A 22,035-nucleotide genomic window follows, 5' to 3' on the forward strand; every position below is an offset into this window, starting at 1 on the left:
AAAAAAAACCTGGCAACAACAACAGCTGCAAGCTACTCCATGCCACACGCCATCATGACTTGGAAATATATTGCTGTTTGCTCATTGCCACTTGGTAAAAATCTTGGAACTCTTCCCAACAGCACTGTGGGTGTACATACACCACATGAACTGTAGAAATTCAAGAAAGTGATTCACCACTACCTGTAAAGAGCAATGGGGACGGATGACAAATGCTGGCTTTGTCAGAGATATCCACCTCCATGAATGAATAAAAAAATTCTAATATCCCCGTTCCTTGTAACGTCCACTTAATTAAACGATTCCAGGGTTTTCTTTTCCTATACTTCCACACATAGATTGTTTCAAAAATTTCCTAAAGTGTCAGCCCTAAAATGATCTTTCTTCACGATTTGGAAACTTGAGGATTGAACTGAATAAACCCCTAAAACTGGCAGAGGAAATACAATGTGCTATTAACACATGGGCCAATAGATAAAGATTCTATCTTCATATGACCTGCTCATTTATATGTTTTCTGTATGTAGTGCTGTATATTGATGGGATCAGTACGCAGCTCAAAATTGAGCTTGGTTCAGATGACAGGAAGCCTGCCCTGCTTAAAGCTCGCCTGCACCTCTTAAAAGCATTATATTTGGAGCAGGTACCAGATGTCTCCAGAGCTCAGTCTGACATTGGAAACACAGAAGAATAACTGAATATGAATGGGAAGGAGCACCTAGGTTTCTTGATGCCGTAATTGATGCCTTTTTTGGGGAAATTGGAAAAGGAGTGGAGTGTGGCCCCCGCCCTTTTAAGAGAGCCACATGGTCAGACCTGGCCCTGGGGAGTATTGTGGCAGGAAGCAGAGCCAATTGAGTGCGAGGGTCCCAGATTGGGAAAGATCGGCAGCTGGAGTCAGGGAGGATTAGTTTACGTCCCATAGTTATTCTGTCAGACTCTATTTGCATACATTGTTATTCATTGCTTTAGCAATAAAGCCTTTCTGCTCTGAAGGCTCATCGAATTGCCCTTAATTTATTATAGTAATCCTCCTTCTCAGATCCTAGTTCATTCTCATTCCACAATCTCTACTCACTTATTATTTACAAAATGATGCAACTTTCCCCACAAATCTACCCTGTGCCTTTTCCTTTCAACGTTTGGAAGCGCACCAGTGGAGTAATACCAAGAAGAAAGTGGTGAAGACACATTCTCATCCAATTTCTCACTCGCCGTCACCCATTCAGACACTGACATTACATTGATCTTAGAGGATAGATAAAATATGGGATCTGCACAATGTGAGACACTGGAGACAACCAGCACAGTGTGAAAGGAAAGAGCAGGTACCTGCCCACTATTCACACAGGAGGTCTGTTCCAGAGGACTCGGGTGAGGACATCAGCTACTAAAGATTGCTAATGGTTATATATAAAAAAATGCCTGACATGTTGACAAGCCTATCGGGAAGTGTGCAGTCAGTCAATGTAATTGAAGGAGGAGGAGGCCCACACCAACTTGGTGCTAGGAATTTTGCAAAGTTTGAAACCTTAGATTCTCCAGCAGGAAGTAGTGAAATCCATGAACATATTTATGCGTTCTCTGTGAAGAGTGAAACAAAGTTCATGTTTCAGCTCACTGACCTTTCAACAACTGAAACGTTAACTTTGTTTCTTGTTCCATAGACACCATCAAACATGCTGAGCATTTCCAGTATTTTGTCATTATTTTAGATTTACAGTATCTGCAGTACTTTGTCATATGCAATGTCTGATGGCCTGTTTCTTGGGCTCCACTGCAGAACAATGAGCTTCACCAACAATCTGAGTGCTTCAATGGAAGCTCACACTTAAGTCCCCAAAGGTCAGCTTGGTGCTGTCAAACTATGGCTGCAGATAATAATGTTCCAAAAGGCTTGGAGGTGTCACAACACTCCAGCAATCTGTCCTCCGAAGCACTGCCATGGAGCACTCATACAAACAAAGCCATATAGCAGATAGGTATGAAGACGATGCACAAATGTAAATAGTTCAGACTTGCATGCAATATGACTTGATTTAATTGATAAATTTGATTTAGAAAGCTTATTATGGTGGCTTTTAATTTTGCATTATGGCCAGGAAGCTGACGTGATGGTCAGTGACAGAGTGAAGATAAAGATTGTGGGACCATTGATGAATGGGGAAATAGGGTTGTGAGTACTTCACATATAACCCAAGTGGAAAGATGTTCCCTTCTTCTTCCTCCTCTTTCCTCTCCCAAGCTTCTTGCTTGATAGTCAGACTGAGGGAGATTTGCAGTATTGTTCCCAGCAATCAGTTTTAAGACCACTATTTGATACAAATGACCTCGCATATATAAATATAGGTAATATAAATAAATATAAATAAGGAGGGTACTTCAGGATACATGCTTCAGGGACACATGGAGGGAGAAATGGACAGACACGGGGAACATGCAATTTAACATAGAAGTATGAAGTAATAGATTTTGATAGGAGGAATGAGAGATGACATAAACCAAATTATACAGGAGCATAACGACCTTGGGTGTATGCGTGCACAAAAATCAACAGGGCAAGTTGTGAACACCTCTTTAAAAGAAGCACGAGATCGCAGACTTGATATCAAGTGGGAAAGAGCAAAGAAAGCAATGAAGAGATGCTGAAGCTTTATAAATATATTGTGCACTATTTTGGGGACAACACTTTAGGAAAGATGACAAGGCTCCAGGGAGGGTCAAGAGAAGATTTACTGGATTGAGATCAGGAATGTGGGACTTCAGTTCAGCAAATAGACTAATGAAAGTGGTTGCTTCCCTTAACGTGGAGAAGGTTGAGGGGAGATTTTATGGGGCTGTCAAAAATGAGGCATGGTTAGTAAGTTTGCAGATGATACCAAGATTGGTGGCATAGTGGACAGTGAAGAAAGTTCTCTCGGATTGCAATGGGATCTTGATCAATTGGGCCAGTGGGCTGACAAATGGCAGATGGCGTTTAATTTAGATAAATGCGAGGTGATGCATTTTGGGAGATCAAACCAGGGCAGGACTTACTCAATTAATGATAGGGCGTTGGGAAAAATTATAGAACAAAAGGGATCTAGGGTACATGTTCATAGCACATTGAAAGTGGAGTCACAGGTGGACAGAGTGGTGAAGGCAGCATTTGGCATGCATGGTTTCATTGGTCAGAACATTGAATACGGGAGTTGGGATGTCTTGTTGAAGTTATAAGGCCACACTTGGAATATTGTGTGCAGTTCTGGTCACCCTATTATAGAAAGGATGTTACTAAACTAGAAAGAGTGCAGAAAAGATTTACTAGGATGCTACCGGGACTTAATGGTTTGGGTAATATGGAGAGGCTGATAGAAAACCTTTATCGAGGTCTATAAAGTAAATCAGGGGCATAGATCAGCTAGACAGTCAATATCTTTTCCTAACAGTCGAGGAATCTAAGCCTAGAGGGCATAGGCTTCAGGTGAGAGGGGAGAGATACAAAACGGTCCAGAGGAGTAATTCTTTCAGAAAGGGTGGTGAGTGTCTGGAACAAGCTGCCAGAGGTAGTAGTAGAGGCGGGTACAATTTTGTCTTTTGTAAAGCGTTTAGACAGTTAAACCAGTAAGAGGGATATGGGCAAGCGCAGGCAATTGGGACTAACCTAGTGGTTAAAAAAAAGGGGCATGGACAAGTTGGGCTGAAGGGCCTGTTTCCATGCTGTGAACCTCTGATTTTAACTCCATGGCAAAGCTATTTTGAATGGCAGAAACATCAATAATCGGTAGATACTGGTTGAAGGTAATCGATAAAAGAACAAGAGACAAGATGTGGAGTTTTTTTTTTAAACTAGAACAAACAATTATGATCTGGAAAACACTACCTGAACAGGTCAGTGGAAGCAAATTCAACCGTAATTTTTAAAAGGAAATTGAATAACTATTTGAAGGGCGAATACTTGCATGACTAAAGGGAAAGGGTAGTGAATGGGACAAATTGGATAGTCCTTCCAAAAATTTGGCACAGGCACACTTGATCAAATAGCCTCCTTCTGTACTGTATCATTCCACTATTCTATGTTCATATGGCTCTCAATTTCCTCAAATGGCATAAGCATCATGGTATCAACATTTCATGAGAAATTCTTTACCAAACTTGAAACGTGAAATATAAATGAAAACAAGCAGAATTCAGATTAAAAACAATGCACAAGAAAAGCACAGAGCTCCTTTTATGCTTATAAAATTGTTATTTGAAGCCATTGCACGCTCATCTGATGGCTGTTAGGCATCATGTTTCCAAAGTGTGCTCATGGAAGCTTTTAAACTTAAGTAGCTCATTGTGATGTTTTAAAAGGCAGTCATTATTACTTACATTATCAAAGAGAAAGCCCATTGGAATGGATTGAGCTTTTGGTTTAGATTCTGTTAATCAGTGATTCCCTTAAACAGACTTCACCGTATCAGCATTCTCAATAATATGAAACTATTCAGAATCTTTCCAGCATCACTTACGTGATTGTGTATTGAATGTACATGAAATGAAGTTGCTGTTCTTAGTTCACCTTAAGAGCAAGTTTTTCTTTTACAAAGAGTAGTTTGTTCTACCTTTATCTGAAAAGGATGCACTCACTTGCACAGTCCATTCTCTGGTTCCTCAAGACCGAATCTTTCATCGAAGGTCAGTTGTATCTGCATATTCTCATCCGATGCTATTAACCTCCACACGAGTACCACATTCCGAGGGTAACTCTGAGGAAATCGCGGACTCTGCACAAATCCATCCTCTGATATTGTGATAATTTTTTCATGCTGATGATCGTGTACTCCTAATTTAATTTAAAAAAGATGTCAATGTGAATGTAAAACAAAGGCGATTTACATCTCAGCCATGATCATTTGTCTTATTGTACTTCATTGGTCAGTAATAAACTAATCTGATATAATGAGCACAAATATCAAAACAACCAACCAATAAAAGGATAGTGAACAAAAGAGAACCAACACAAAATTTAATTAACCGTTCTCTGTACTGTAACATTTTTATCAGCATCTGCCAAAACTTTTTTCTGAAGATTGCATGAGGATTGTTCATTCATCACATACTTGTTGACAGCTTACAAAACATTGAAAAATAAATAACATGCTGTTAGGATTTGCAGTCTGCCAGTATAGTTCCAGACATTTTTTTTTAAACAGAAGAAGACGACATTTGTTTTCTTTCCTGCTGTTTTGAAAGTTGATTGCAAAAATCAGAAGTGCTTTTTTTAAAGCTTTTTTTTAAAGAGGGGTTTCTGGTCTATTATTGTCTCACACTAATATGTGCATTTATGAAAGTGGAATGTATTTTTATGGAGTTTTTTTTATCTCCCAACTTTAAATAATGAGTTGCTTCAACTGGGATAATTATTCCTTAAAATTTGCATTTTTTGTACTGCAAACACACAATCATCAGCTAAGCTAGGTGTATCACAAAATTATCATGCTCTTAACGTTTGATTTTAATATTGGGGTAATTAGTGAAAAGAAAACATTGAATAATAACCACGAAGAATTTCTGTTAACACAGAATAAACTGGCAAGATGAGTTTAGTAAAGGGAATAAAGGAATGAAGTAATTAGATGATTATTTTAATAGAAACAATGCACAGGGAAATGGGGAGAAGGCAGAGGAATGGCACTAAGTCATGACACTCATGTGGCAAGCCAGTGCAAACATAGTGGGCCAAATTGGCCTCCTTCTGCGCTGCAACAATTCTGTGATTGAGTTCCTATAATGTGCACAAGACTCTTAGAGGCAGAGAGTCATACAAAAAGGCCCTCTAGGTCTGTATGTCAGAACTCTAACAATAGAAGATTTAAGACAGCTTCTTGTGATGGGGAATGATCTAGAACAGATAACAGAAATGAAAGGAGGAGGTACATCTAGGCATTTTGTATAACATAATAAACATATTTTAAGATAATAACTGCAGAGGACAGCATTATGGCAAAATCTCAGGTAATAAATCAGAAAAAATTAGTTTTGAAACACCATGAGTGGAACGTGGAAAAATATAATGGAAAATAAATTTGGAAATCAGTAATGTAGAACAGCAATGTGAAACATTTAAAACACTGGTTAGAGTCCAGAAAGAAATATATTCCACTAGGAAAAAAAAGAAACTACATCTTAATGAGCAATCGTGCGTGAACAAAGACACAATGAGTGAAAAATGAAGGGTAAAGAAAGAGGCACATATTTCGTGCATGAACAGTAGGCGTGAACATGAGAAGAAAGAATAGAAAGTGATCTGGAGAGAGTTTGAGAAACAACTAGAATGGCAAAGAAAAACAAAGAAATTATATTACCAAAGAACATAAAATAAATGTTCTACAACAAATAAACAGAAAGGAAATATGGACTAGGAATTGAGGCATTGAGGAATAGATAGGAGTAAATTAGAGATGACAAGAAATGGCAGAAATATCATATATAAATTTGTTTCAGTATTTACCAGAAAGATGGATCAAATGAACATGAAATCAGAAGATGAGATTAGAAATAGTATAGACACATAATACAAAGGAGGAATGTTAAATAAAATTTATAATTAGAGTCAAAAACCTCTGTTTATTGTCACAAGTAGGCTTACATTAACACACTTCGCCACCATGAAAAATCCCCTAGCCTGCACATTCCAGCGCCTGTTTAGGTATATGGAGAGAATTTAGCATGGCCAATCCACCCAACTAGCACATCTGTTGGACTGTGGGAGGAAACCAGAGCACCCAGGAAACCCATGCAGAAATTACCCTAATTACCCCATCTGATCTAACCTTGCAAATTAACGTGTGGCACTTTATCAAGCACCTCCCAGAAGTCCAGATATATTACATCTACATGATCCCCATTATCCACTTTGCTTGTTACATCTTCAAGAAATTTGAGCAAATTAGTCAAACATGATTTGCCCTTCATAAAACCATGCCGACTCTGATGGATAGCATTGGCTGTCCAAATGTTACTGCCTCCCAATATTGTTAACTTTGTTTTGCATCGGTCACCCATCCTTCCACCAGGAAACTTGCCATGAGGGGAGGTTACCTTTGGTGGGACTGGAAGATCCCACCAATGGAAAGGCCTGGAAAATCCGCCCTAGAGGTAAACGGTAGCTAGAAAGAGTGGCAGAAGGATGAAAATGGGGTCACAAAAAGATCAATGCCATTCCCACTGCTGTTCACAAATTATATAATTGATTTAGACTTTGAATTAAAAAAACTTTAGATCCCCTAAGTATCATCGCCAAATTTAGGAATTGCCAATACCAATATTGCCAATAAATTATACAGCAGTAAGATTGCAGAATAGGTATAAAATTGGTGAACTTATTTCAAGTAAAATAAGTGAGATATGATATTTTGTTAAGACAGAGGTTTACAAGACCATAAAAGAAATAAACCTCGTAAATCTTATTTTGAGAGGGAAGAATTGACAAGTAGAAAGTTGGAACCTTGGTGAGTACGCACTTTGAACATACTACATGGTTCTCATTCTCATAGAATTACGTAGCGACTGTAGACAGGGTGCAAAATAGTTTCAAAAGGTTTGCAACAAAAATCTAAGGTTATTCCCATCAGGAAAGAATGAACAGGCTGGGTCACTTTTTTCTTGCAAAGACAAGAATGATGGGTTACCAAAGAAAAATCCTTAAACTTCAAAGGCTTTGATTGAGTTAACAGAGATAATTTTTTAAAGATCAAAACTAGAGGCCAATAACACAACTGTCTTCAAGAAACCATGCAGAGAGTTCATAAGAACTACTCTATCCGGAGGTGATGAGAACGTGGAACTCAAATACTGCAAGGTGTAGTTGAGAATACTATAAACGCTTTAAATGGAAAGCATTAAAAATAAAGGAGAAGGAATGAGAGGGTTATGTTGATAGTTAGCCATGTAAATACTCTGCAACAGCCCTGTTGGTGTATCAGAATGTTCTGCTGCCATTCAGAAAAGAAGAACAAAGGAAATTACAGCACAGGAACAAGCCCTTTGGCTCTCTAAGCCTGTGCCGATCATGATGCCTAACTAAAAAAAAACCTTCTGCCCTTACTAAGTCCATATCCCTCTATTCCCTCCATATTCATGTACCCATCCAGATGCCTCTTAAATGTTGCTAATGTGCCTGCTTCCACTACCTACTCTGGCAGTGAGTTCCTGACATGCACCACACTCTGCGTGAAAACTTTCCCTCGCACATCTCCCTTAAACTTTGCTTCTCTCACCTTGAATCTACGCCACTTTGTAATTGACACTTCCACCCTATCTATGCCTCTCAATTTTGTAGCCACTATCAGGTCTCCCCTCAGCCTTCATCTTTCCAGTGACATTAATCCTAGTTTAGTCAGCCTCTCCTCACAGCCAGTGCCCACGAGAACAGGCAACATCCTGATGAACCTTCTTTGCATTCTCTCCAAAGCTTCCACTTCCTTCTGGTAGCCTGGTGACCAGAACTGCATGCAATACTCCAAATGCAGCCTAACCAAGGTTTTATATAGCTGCAAAATGATTTGCCAAATCTTGTACTCAATATCCCAGCTGATGATAGCATGCCATATACCTTCTTAATAATCTTGGCCACCTGTATTGTCACTTTTAGGGAACTGTGGACTTGCCTACCCAGATCCCTCTATATGCTAATGTTTCTAAGGATGCTCCTATTTACAAGTATAATTCACATTTAAATTTGAGCCTCCAAAATGCATCACCTTACATTTGTCCAGATTAAACTCCATCTGTCATTTCTGTGTTCAAATCTCCAATTTATCTATATCTGTTGTATCCTCAGACAATCCCAGAAACTATCAGCAACTCCATCAATTATCATGTCATTCACAAACTTACTAATCAGACCACCTACATTTTTCGCATAGATCATTTATACATACTACAAACAAAAGAGGTCCCAGCATTGACCCCTGTGGAACACCACTAGCTACAGATCTCCATTCTGAAAAACACCCTTCCAACACTACTCTGTCTTCTACGCCCAAGCCAGTTCTGTATCCATCTAGTCAGCCCAATCCAAATCCCATGTGATTTTAGTTTTGCTACCAGTGTGCCATGTGGGATCTTGTCAAATGTCTTATTGAAGTCCATATAAACTACATCCACAGTCCTTCTTGACTCAATCATCTTTGTCACCTCTTCAAAAAGAAAATCATATTAGTGAGACATGACCTTCCCCATACAAAACCATGCTGCCTGACTCTAACTAGTCCATTTTATTCCAAATGTGCAGATAACCTATCCCTCAGTACTTGCTCCAAAAGCTTCCCCACCACTGACATCAGGTTGATCAGCCTATAGTTTCCTGGATTATCCTTACTTCCTTCCTTAAAGCAACATTGGCTATTCTCCAGTCCACTGAAACTTCACCTGTTGTCAAAGAGAATGTGAAGATATCTGTTAAGGCCCTGGCTATTTCTTCCCTTGACCTATCCCATTAACCTGGAATAGATCCCATCTGGCCCGTGGACTTGTCTACCTTAATACAATTTAGGACACCCAACATTCCCTCCTTCAATATATTGGTATTCTATAGAGCATTCACTCACCATTCCCTGATCCCAACATCTGTCATGTTCTTCTCCTTGGTAAATACCAAAGTATCATTAAGGATATCATCCACTTCCTGTGGCTCCATGCATAACTTCCATCCATTGTCCCTGAGTGAGCCTACTCTTTCTCTCGCTACGCTCTTGTATGTAATGCATGCTCCTAATGTATGCATAAAAAGTCTCGGTATTCTTCTTGACTCAGTTGTACTTCTTGCATTGAAGCAAATGCACTCCAAACCTCCAGTCCTGCCATGCCCCACGACTTCCCTCTGTACTTTGTTCATCTCGGTCTCACATTTCTCCCCAGTCCCTACACTTACTAGCCTGCTGTTCTGGTTCCCACCCCTCTGTCGCACTAGTTTAAACCGTCGTCACCTTATCATACATGAAATAAATGTTGGTCTTGCAAGTGACACTCAAATCCCAAGAATGAATTTTTAAAAATTCAGCAAACTGGCCAGTTTTGATTTTTATTCCATAAGCATGCAAAACCATTCCATAGAAAACCATAGAAAATTACAGGTCAGAAACAGGCCTTTTGGCCCTTCTTGACTGTGCCAAACCATCTTTTGCCTAGTCCCACTGACTTGCACTTGGACCATAACCTCCACACCCCTCTCATCCACGAACCCATCCAAGTTTTTCTTAAATGCTAGAAGTGACCCCACATTTACCACTTTATCCGGCAGCTCATTCCACACTCCCACCATTCTCTGTGTGAAGAAGCCCCCCGCAATATTCCCTTTAAACTTTTCTCCTTTCACTCTTAACCCATGCCCTCTGTTTTTTTTCTCCCCTAGCCTCAGTGGAAGAATGAATGCAAGCAAGCTTTTCTCTATACCCATCAAAATCTTATACACCTTTATCAAATTTCCCTTCATTCTTCTATGCTCCAGGGAATTCATAAAGTTATCCCACCCAGCAATTGGTCCAAACATTCTGCTATGGTGTGGCACGTTTTAAACAATAAACATGCATTGATACAAATCAATGAACAGTAATCCATTTTTTCCTCTTTAGTGTGTATTAGAGAAAAAAAATGGTTTCAGTTATGTAATAATCATTGGTAAATTATCTAGGTGACATGAACAATTATTTATATACTGCTCCTACCAGAACACGACGCACGAGGCTGCGTTTTATGTGCCCCTGCTGGGCGTGTTTATCGTGATGGGTCACGTAAAACAGGTGAATATCCACCCCACCACATTCCCTCTCACCCTCAATATGGATTTCACAGGTACCAAAAATCACCAGCTCGTCCACCATGTTTAAACAAATTAGGCTTCTAAGATTTTGTCCACACCAGAAAACTGTTGGTGTGAGCAGGCAGGCAGGAGTGGGAAGATCATAGAATCACAGGTTCATTGAGGTTTACAGGATGGAAACAGGCCTTCCACCCCAACTTGTCCATGCTGCCCTTTTTTTTTTAAAAGCTCCTAAACTAATCCCAATTGCCCGCATTTGGCCCATATCCCATCGTACCCATGTAACTATCTAAATGCTTCTTAAAAAATAAAACTGAACCCGCCTCTACTACTACCTCTGGCAACTTGTTCCAGACACTCACCACCCTCTGTGTGAAAAAAATTGCCCCTCTGGACACTTTTGTATTTCTCCCCACTCACCTTAAACCTATGCCCTCTAGATTTAGACTCTTCTACCTTGGGAAAAGATATTAATTATCTACCTTGTCTATGCCCTTCATTATTTTATAGACCTCTATAAGATCAGCCCTCAGCCCCCTATGCTCCAGAGAGAAAAGTCCCAGTCTATTGAGCCTCTCCTTATAATTCAATCCATCAAGTCCCGGTAGCATCCTAGTAAATCTTTTCTTCATTCTTTCCAGTTTAATAATACCCTTTCTATAATAGGGTGGCCAGAATGGCACACAGTATTCCAAGTGTGGTCTTACCAATGTCTTGTACAACTTCAACAAGACATCCCAACTCTTCTGTTCAATGTTCTGACCGATGAAACCAAGCATGTCGAATGCCTTCTTCAGCACTCTATCCACCTGTGACTCCACTTTCAAGGAGCTATGAACATGTACCCCTAAATCTCTTCATTCTGTAACTCTTCCTAATGCCCTATCATTAACCGAGTAAGTCCTGCTCTGGTTCAAGCTACCAAAATGCATCGCCTCGCATTTGTCCAAATTAAACTCTATCTGCCATTCATCAGCCCACTGGCCCCATTGGTCAAGATCCCATTGCAATTGGAGATAGCTTTCTTTACTATCCACTCAATTTTAGTGTCATCTGCAAACTTACTAACCATGCCCTCTCTATTCTCATCCAAATCATTAATATAAATGACAAATAACAGTGGACACAGCACTGATCCCTGAGGCACACCGCTGGTCACAGGCTTCCAGTTTTTAAAATATCTTCAAAAGATGAGAATGAAGGGTATTTTATCTTTAGTGGTTGTTCTTTTAGGATCGGCTACAACCCTGCTCAGATAGCAGCAACCTCTCGCCCTTTTTCTTCCTACCTACCTGTGGCATTAACTCACCACCCCTCTCCGCTCCCGTCTCTGACCTGCCCAAAACCCCTATTTCTAGGGGTCCCTGGGCTTTCTTCCTCCTTGTTTTACAGTCTAGGCAGAGCCCACTAGTATGCTCCTGACCAAGAGGTGTGACAGCCTCCCAGTGAGAGAGTTGGGCAATGGTCAGGGACAGGAACGTATCATAGAGTCATCAAAACCGTATAGTGCAGAAGGAGGCCATTCAGCCCATAAAGTCTGTCTATAGTGAAGGGGCATCCTCAGCCAGTGACTTTAACAAACAGGTGTGAAAGCAAGGACTGCCAGGTGAATGAACAAATTGACCGTGGCACCATGATGCAGGATGCCATTCAAATGGAGTGCAAACAAATGTCACAGTGACAGGGAACAGTACAGTCAGTGGGATAAATAGTGCTCTCTAACTGCAATGGGAAGCTTTGAAGATTGTGTCCAGTGCTAGGGTTGAGGACATCTCCACACAGTTAGAGATGAACTTGGAGCAGGAGGGTGGGGATCAAGTTATTACTATCCATATAAGAACCAACACCACAGATAGTTCAAGGAATGATGTTTTCCTCAGAGTTAGGGTTCAAATTAATACATAGAATCTCAAAGGAAATAATGTCCAGGTTATTACCAGACCCACTCATTAAGTGGCATTGGATCAAGCAGATTAAAAAAATAATTTTGTGACTCAAGGTGTGGTAGGGAAGAGGAGGTTTCGATTCATGGACTACTGGCAATAGGACTGCGGAAAGAGGGAGCTGTTCTGTTAGGAAGGGCTCCACTTAAACTGGGCTGGGATTAGCGTCCTGGCATAACGTATAAAAGAGGCTGACGATTGGGCTTTAACATAAAGGAGATTTGGGAGGGGCCAGGTAATGAGGGATTTAGACATTTAGTACCAGAGAATCATAGAATCCCTACAGTGCAGAAGAAGGTCATTCAGCCCCACAACAACAATCCTATCCAGGCTCCATCCTCATAACCCTATATATTTACCCTGTGAATCTCCGTGGCAATAAGGGGCAATTTACCATGGCCAATCAACCGAGTCGCACATCTTTGGACTGTGGGAGGAAACCTATGCAGACACGGGGAGAACATGCAGAACTCTACAGACAGTGACCTGAGGCTGGACTCAAACCCTGGTCCCTGGCATCGTGAGGCAGCAATACTAACCACTTAACTTTAAGCAGAGAAACAGGCAATTGACCAGTACAGCAGAGTGAGGTATGACGGAGTTTTATGTACTGTTGTCTGGTTTGCCATACTTTGTAAGTCAGTACATTATGGGATCGCAGGATCCAGATTTTCTTGTTAGTTTGATTGCTGAATAAAGGACAGTTGCAATGTTGATAACCTCCTTTACCGAGTAATCTTGAGAAGGTACCAGGGCCAAAAACAGAACAAAAGGACCTTTGCAGCAATATCACAAAAAACGAAACTAAAGCAAGGAAACGTTATTTTTAAAAATCGAACCACATGTTGAATTGGTACTACATGGCAGAAAAAGATCAGCAGTTTAATACAGGGACATGCAGAGTTTAAAACAAAAAATAAACCTGCAAACTTTAAAAATAAAAGAAATTGCAGAGTAAATAAATAGTTACAATTCTGATTGGAAGTGCTGTTGCTTTAAGTTAAAACAAGACATGGGACATTAAAAACAGCAACAGAAAAGAGCTAATGAAAAATTACAAGTGAAAAATAGATTTTGATTGGGCCATAAGCCCAGCCGGAGTTCAGAAGCATTGGAAACATTGTGGGTGTGATCTTTCTGACCCTTTGAGCCAGTCAATTGGTGCATTGGGAAGATGGAGTATGAGGCTTTCATGCCAGTCTCACGTCGAAAGCCATCTGCCTGGTCCCGTTTTGCTGGCACGATCAACTTCGCGCCCAAAGCCCATTTAAAAATTAACATTGTGCTTAGCGTGGTATTAACTCATCCAGCACAGCCGTTTCTGCCTCCTGGACGTTTGTCCCCATTGTACACAACATTTCAAAAATACAGACAGAATAAAAAAATAGGATTATCCTTGATAGCAAAGAATGACATAAGGGCATTAATGAGAAATTATCTTGGCTCAGAAAAATCACAAAAGAGAAACAGTATGGTGGAGATTAGTAATAACAAGGACCATTCAATGCTGGTGGCAGTAGTTTATAGACACCCACCCCACCCACCTTCCAACAGTTATACTGTTAGGCAGTGCATTAAGCAAGAAATGATTGGAATTGATAACAAAGGCAATATAGAAATGTGGGGAGAGTGGAAATTTAGATTAGACTCTATCACTCAAATTAGCAAATTTGGTTGATGTAAGGTAAGGTTGTAAAATGCTTTTGTCACAATTTCCTGGAACAACACATTGTGGAAGCAACTAGGGATAAAATTATTTTAGATCTCATATTATGCAAAGAGACAGAATTAATTTGTAACCTCATAGTTGAAGATACACTCAGACAAAGTAACCTCACTACAAGTGAGCTCCACTAACTTTGGAAACAACCTGCTGCAGTCCCAAAGAAAATTCTTAAACTTAAACCACACCAATTACAGACACATGAGGGAAGAGCTGGCCAAAGTTGATTGGATAAATAGACTAAAAATTGCAGTGATAAACAAACAGTGGAAAAATTTAAGAAACAATACAAAATGCATCCTACTAAAAAGTAAGTTTCACAAGAAAGGCCATGGCTTACTAAGTAGATTAAGGATAATACTGGGTGAAAAGACAAGGTTTATAAATGTTATAAAGAATAGTAATGAGCCTGAGAATTGGAAATCTTTTCAAAACCAGCAAAAGGGCCACAAAAAAGCTAATAAAAGTGAAAAAAATAGAATACGAGAGTAAGCTATCCGGAAAATAAAAACTGACTTTTACAAGGATATAAAAAGAAAAGCTAAAGCTGGTCCCTTGGAGGCAGAGACTGAACAAATAACAGAAACATTGAACAAACATGTTGGGCTGGACTTTTGTGGCCTGATTTGGGCTAAGCAGAGGCAGAAATCTCTGTTTCCACCACCTCTGATTTTCCTGGGCCGGAGCTGGGAGTGCGGCTTCTGAGTATAGTTGCACTCTTAAACTGACCAACTAAAGTAATTTAGGGCTAATTAAAGTCTGTCTCTGCAAACTTTTTACATCTTTCTGGGGACAGCCGACGGTCAGAACCTGTCTGCCATGAGCAGTTGAAGATAAGCGAGGCTCCTTTCCTGGGGGCGGGGGGTAATGTAATTAAAACTGCAACAGGCAGGTCAAGAAATGAGCCACCACTAACAACTTCACCAGTGGGTAGCCACTCTCTTGGAATTGAGCAAGTATCAGAGCAGTGGGCAAGATTGGATTCTACCTGAGCACCAGAAAGAATGCAACTGAAAAAGACATCTGCACCTTCAGAAACTTGTGGAGAAGAAGAGCAGCTGCCTGCACAGGAAAGGTGCAGCCACAGCTTAAGGGGGCGAGGTTGTTTTTTTTTTTAAAATTCATCCGTGGGACGTGATCAGCTTTGGCTGGGCCAGTATTCATCACCCATCTATAATTGCCCCTTGAACTGACTGGCTTGCTAGGCCATTTTTAGACAGCATTTAAAAATCAACCACCTCGTGGGTCTGGAGCCACATATAGTCTAGATTGGGTATCAGTGGCAGATTTCCTTCCATAAAAGGACATTAGTTAACTTGTTGGGTTTTTAACAACAATTGACAATGGTTTCACATTCATTGTTAGATTTTTGAAATCAATAAATATCCGGAATCATGTTGGGATTCAAACCTAGATCCAGAGAATTACCCAGTGTGACTGTATTATGAATCCAGTGACAATGCCGCTACGCTGCAACTTGTTCCTGAATAAAGGAGAAATTTCTTAACTTATAGGGTGGTAAATTTTTAGAATTCTCTACTCCACAGGGTTTGTGAATGTGCCATTAGTAAATGCATTTAAAGATAGGACAGACATATTTTTGAGTCCTGCTGTCATAGATTCTTATCGCATTGTTGAGTCCAAAGCTACGTTCTGTCATTTGACATTTATTTTTGGGTAGGGTGGAAGAAAATACAACAAATAAAATCTATAACTCACAAAAGTAAGATGTACTTCAAATATGACATAAGAAAAGTGAACTCTCAGAGCTTCCTCTATTATTTTTCCTTTTGCTAATCTGACCTGTTTCAATGACAATAGCCACATTTGCTTACTGGAGGCAACAAGAACAAAGTCAGGCAAAGCAGTCAAAAGTAGCAGAAACATCAAAACTTGGGAGCAAAAATTTTAAAAAACCTCAGGAAATGGTACTGGAACATCAACAAAATTCCTTTTCCTTATCACTTTCCAATAAAAGACCCAAGAGTTCCAAACAACAGCCTCGAAATTTTGCGAGGGTTTCTCTCGGTTCCCAATCATAAATGTTTGCAGGTGATCTAATCTCAGAGGTTGTGGCAACAAAATCAGAACAAACTGATTGGCAGGGTAGCACAGTGGTTAGCACTGCTGCTTCACAGCTCCAGGGTCCTGGGTTCGATTCCTGGCTCAGGTCACTGTCTGTGTGGAGTTTGCACATTCTCCTCATGTCTGCATGGGTTTACTCCAGTTTCCTCCCACAGTCCAAAAACATGCAGGTTAGGTTGATTGGCTATGCTAAGAAATTGCCCCTTAGAGTCCAGGGATGCATAGGTTAGAGGGATTAGTGGGTATAACATATGGGGGTAGGGCCTGGGTGGGATTGTGTTCGGTACAGACTTGATGGGCCAAAAAGGGCCTCTTTCTGCACTGTAGGGTTCTATGATGATAAACTGCATGGAGCTTTAAGGGCAAAAAATTTATCTGGGGCATGATTTCACTGATAAGTGGAGGGAAGTAAAGGGTTTCACTACCAGTACTCTGGAATGATGTATTAATGCTCATCTGCAATTATTCCTGTTTTGGGTGCAGATATGATGATTTGGCTCAAGTGCTCATTTTTACTGATCCAATCATGCTTATATTGAGCACAGTTTCACAGTGTTGTGAGATGATCTTTGACACACAATAAATTATTCACTTCACTTGGTGCTTTTTCTAGGTTTATATTGTGATGAGGCGAGAGGGAAGAGATGTGCTCAACTGAACTATAATAAGCCATGCCTGGTGCCATCCACTATTCTTATTAACAATCTTTATTGAAGATTTATGAATGTTCATTACCTTCATGGAAAATTCATTGTTATTTTTTGGTACTTATCAAGTCTATTTAAAACTAAATATAAAGCATCAAAGAACCCATAATGGTTGCTCTCACTTAACCATAAAATTGATGAGTAAAAGATCAGTAGAAAATGTCACTGTTTCCATTTTCATTGTATTGTTGAACTACTTCATTCCAGGTGTCAATAAAATCCTTGCCTTTTGCTAAGGAGAGGAAAAAGATAATATAGCCATTGTTCCTACTCCCACTTGCTAGTGTTTTAACTATTGCTGGAGATATCTACAAATATTTAGGCTCAATTTTCACTGTGCTGTGCAACTGAAACATCTGCCAGCACACAAAAATAAGGGCAAACTATAAAAAAGGTACCAGATGGTAATGAACACCCAAAGAATAGTGGGCAAGATTTTTGTGAAACCATGGAGACTCTATGCAACTTTGAAAATGGTGGGCAGAACCCTGATCATGAAGTACTGCATCTATTTATGATGAATCCTACTTTCACCGGGGAATGGTGGGGAACGTGGTCAAAATGTGACTCTAACAGGTGGGAAACCAAACTCAGCAGGGTCATTTTGAACTCTGTGCTGAGTTCAAATAGGCCCCGTTTTTTGCTGGGGCTAGATTTTATCCTACATTGTGGGAGTTGTGAATCTTTAGAGCGGTTGTAAATGCTCTTGAAGGGCATTTATGGTTTGTAGAATGATCAAGCTGTCACTATTTAAAAGCCAGCCTTTTAAAAATTAATAAAAAACTGCCTGCATGTTGAAGAACTGATCTAGTAGTTTCAATAGCTATTTGTTGACATAACCTACATTATAGCATTGTGAAGCATTGCATATGTAAGGTTAAAATGTGATGTTTAACAAATGTTAAGAGTGAAAAGAAATTCTAAAGCAAATAGAAGAAATTGTCTCTTTAAAAAAAGCAGGTGTCTTATGTGTAGATTTTAAATTGCAGAGAGCAGGCTACAGAAGGAGGTGCAACATTTGTATCAGAGCCAGCAGTCAGTGTTCCAACCTAATCAAAACAGACTTTTGAATTGGACCAACGAGTTTAAGGCAAACCAGGAAATTTTCTCACGTTATCGCTTAAGTTATCCACCTCGGGAGTGAAAATCCAGCAAGCAACCAAGGGGATAAAAGTCACAAAAACTAAATACTAGCATGTTAACAAAAATAACAAAACAATAATCAACTTGATATCTCCCCATAATATTTATGGTCAATTTTTAATTCGCTAAAATGAATGAACTCTGTCATGAAAGACCATTAATTGCAACCTATGCATTATATGGGCAGCACGGTGACACAGTGGTTAGTACTGCTGCCTCATAGTGCTAGGGACCCAGGTTCAATTCTGGCCTCGGGTCACTGCGCAGAGTTTGCGTGTTCACCCCGTGTCTGCGTGGGTTTCCTCCCACACTCCAAAGATGTGTGTGGTAGGTTGATTGGCCGCGATAAATTGCCCCTGAGCGTCAGGGGGACTAGGAGGGATTATAGGAATAAGGCCTGGGTGGGACTGTTGTCAGTGCAGGCTCGATGGGCCAAATGGCCTCCTTCAGCACTGTAGCTTCTATGATTACAGATATCACATGAGGCTGGTATAAGTAGGCAACTTGAGGTTTCCAAAGCAATATAAAATGGATTTAAATTTACTTCCAGATTGCTACTCAAGAGTTAAGCACAGTTAGAGCACAATTATGTTTTCCATTTGTGAAATAAAGTCCACATTTCATGTAATTATATCAAAAGGAAGGTGGGTGGGAAATGGAGTGGGGGTGGTGTGATTCTTGTCCATCACCGAAAAATGGATAGGCAGGCAAAAATTAAATGAATAAAAATTTCCCAACCACATTTCTAAGCTGTCCATTCACATTCTACCCAATAATACCTGATGAATAGGTGTGACCAATAATCCTTCAAGGCGCCGTTCTACACAAGTGAGCGGAATTCTCCCATGTTGAGACTAAATGCTGCGACGGGCAGCTCCAAGAGTTGATGGGTTTGAAGGTCTGGTGCCAGATTTGAATAACCATTCAGCACAGTCATATCATTCTCTGCAGCCCATCTGCTTTCACCAGATTGTTCAGGAAGTCAGCAACCCAGCAGGAAAGGGCTAGCAGCCTCACAAGGAAGTTTTTTCCCCCCTCCATTTAACGACTCTCCTTCCGAGCCCATCATCGTCTGTGAAGTATCCATGCTGCCATTTGGACCCCCACCCACTGCATCCATCCCCTTCCAGTGAACATTGCGGTATCTCTTTGACACCCTGATTTGTGAGCTTTTCATGAAGCCTTATCAGTGTCCAGCTCCCTCCCCTCAGTCTTCCTTTTACCATTTGTCTCCTTCATCTATCTTCTTGCCTCTCTGCCTGGCACCATGGGCTGTCACTCTTCTCCTACTCCTTGTGCAGCTTTCCTTCTATATTGCCCCCCCTTGTTTTCGTCAGACTACCCCCTCCCCCAATCTCGCACTCTATCCCTGGTCAAACTTTGGACCTTTGTTGGGTGGCTGTATGAGTCATGCAACATAATGCTGTCCAGATAGACACTGGTGTGTGGCACAGGGGACAAGGAGACAATTCCTCAACTCCAGGTACATCACTGACCTGAGTTGGTGACACAAGAGGGTCCATTGGTCCAGCAGCACTGTGCTGCCCCTAAAGACCAGCTCAGTATGGATATGGAGGGCAGAAGGCAGTCAGCACAGCTCGATGACATAAAATCTGATGCTTGTACCTCCTGCCAACTGAGGCCATCACCAAGCGGGAAGATCGACCCGCCCACCATTAGGAGAATTGCAGCATTACATTATGCTACCAGATTCTCCAAACCCACTGAAAGCAGGTTAGAAGAATTCTGCCCAATATTACGAAAAAGCAGACTGATAGCAATGAGATTCATGACCAATTTGCAGTACCTTACTGTGAGCAAACTGGTTAACACAGTAAGAAGTCTGACAATGCACACTCGAGGACAGTCTCAACGGGAATCTTGGGATGATGTTGCGCTATCTGCAACCCCCATGACTTGACAGGGGTTGCAAAACTTCACTTACTGGAGACAATACACATCTCTTTAACCAATGCATAATGCTCTTTCCACTCACATTGCTGGCATCTTTAAGACTTGAATAGCAGGTTAGGTGTAAAGACTCGCATTCTAAATCAGTAATCTGTAAACTGTCTGTGCTGTTATATGCTCTGCCTGAGGCCAGAACTCCCCATTCACCTGACAAAGGGCAAACCCCAAAAGTTTGCGAATTTACTATCAAATAAATTAGTTGGACTTAAACCTAGTGTTGTCAGACTTCTTATTGTGTTTACCCCAGTCCAACGCCAGCATCTCCACATCAAGCAAACTGGTTGCCAGACTTCTCAATATTACCATAGAATTTCTACTGTGCAAAATGAGGCCATTCAGTCCATCGAGTCTGCACCAACTCTCCTGCAAGATCATCTTACACAGGGCCTCCCCTCCAGCCTATCCCCATAACCCTGCGCATGGCTAATCCACCTAACCTACACATCTTTGGACACAAAAGGGGCAATATACCTAACCTATACATCTACACAAAGCCATCAGATTCTGTGAACCACCCACCACCACACACAAGCCAAAGACCTGGCAGCTTGCCATATTCTAAAGCTGAACCTTGACACTGAAAATGGCTCTTAAGCCCCCCCTCACTGCTGACATTGGGCAGGTTTGGCAGATGCACCAGAATTGAAAATTGCCCCTCGCAGGTACCTAGCTTACAAACTTAACAGCCTCCTACATTTTACAGAAAATAATCTGAGGTTTGTCTGATGGGAATTTACTATTCATCCCTGGCAGGTGCAATATTTTCATGTGACTCTTACAACGTAAAGTCACTCCACCAGCAGAAACAAAATCTCATCCTGGGATATTAAAGTACACAAAAATTTTGAGATCCAAAGAAAGTATGCGACTTTGATATTCAAGATCACTCTCATCTGTAATGAAATAAAATTTTAAAAAGGAACACCCATACACACAATTTGTGGCATCTTGCCTCTTAAATTACAAGCAGGTTTTTCTTATAGAGCTGATGTAATCAGCCCAAAGCAGAAATAACTGTGGTTCAGGCAACAACCACATGTAATGTGCACATTTCTTGGTTTCAGCTGACGGAGCCCACAGGCATGAGGTTACAAACAGTACCACTTCTGAAGTTGGCAATGCAATAAAGTACAATGCAAAGAGAATCCACCTCCCTCTTGCCCAGTGTGAGGGCAGCATTAATAATAAAGACAGCAGCAAAGTTTCTGTTCGGCTCTTGTAGCCATAAGGCTGACACCACCCAATGTCAAACCCAAACACAGCAAATCTTATAGGTTCCAAAGTCCACATTTTGTTTCAAAAGGCAAATGGAGTGGAAAAGAAAGGTTATCATGAATTCCTTTAAGATTAAGATCAGAGTTTTATCATCTACATAAATATACACACACACACACAGAAAAAGGCTTTGGAGCCATTTCACTGGATTAATTCCAACTCTTCACCCTAATCTTGCCCTGGCTGGCCAATACCTCGTGTCTCGTACAAATCAATAGCTCTTGATGTTTACTGTTACCAGGGAGATGGAAATTCTACTTTGGCAAAGATTTTTGAATACTCTCCAAGAATAAAAATACATTACAGAAAACAGTTGCCTTGTTGCTGCAAGTTACAAGTTGTATCTACAAGACATGTAAATTTTTTGCCACACGCCTATCTATGACAAAACAACAAGAAAAG

At 40.6% G+C, this 22,035-nt stretch overlaps 1 protein-coding gene across 1 annotated transcript in view; it reads right to left on the reverse strand.

Annotated features, from left to right (window-relative positions):
• pdgfc (platelet derived growth factor c) overlaps positions 1-22,035 on the reverse strand; it is a 320,443-nt gene that overhangs the window by 203,628 nt on the left and 94,780 nt on the right. Inside the window, exon 2 of the mRNA XM_080193463.1 lies at positions 4,612-4,807. Coding sequence (XP_080049589.1) covers positions 4,612-4,807 — 196 coding nt within the window. The remainder of the gene's footprint in view (positions 1-4,611; positions 4,808-22,035) is intronic.

This window comes from Carcharhinus amblyrhynchos, chromosome 1, assembly GCF_965287045.1.
Source record: "Carcharhinus amblyrhynchos chromosome 1, sCarAmb.v2.hapA, whole genome shotgun sequence".
NCBI classification, from domain to species: domain Eukaryota; kingdom Metazoa; phylum Chordata; class Chondrichthyes; order Carcharhiniformes; family Carcharhinidae; genus Carcharhinus; species Carcharhinus amblyrhynchos.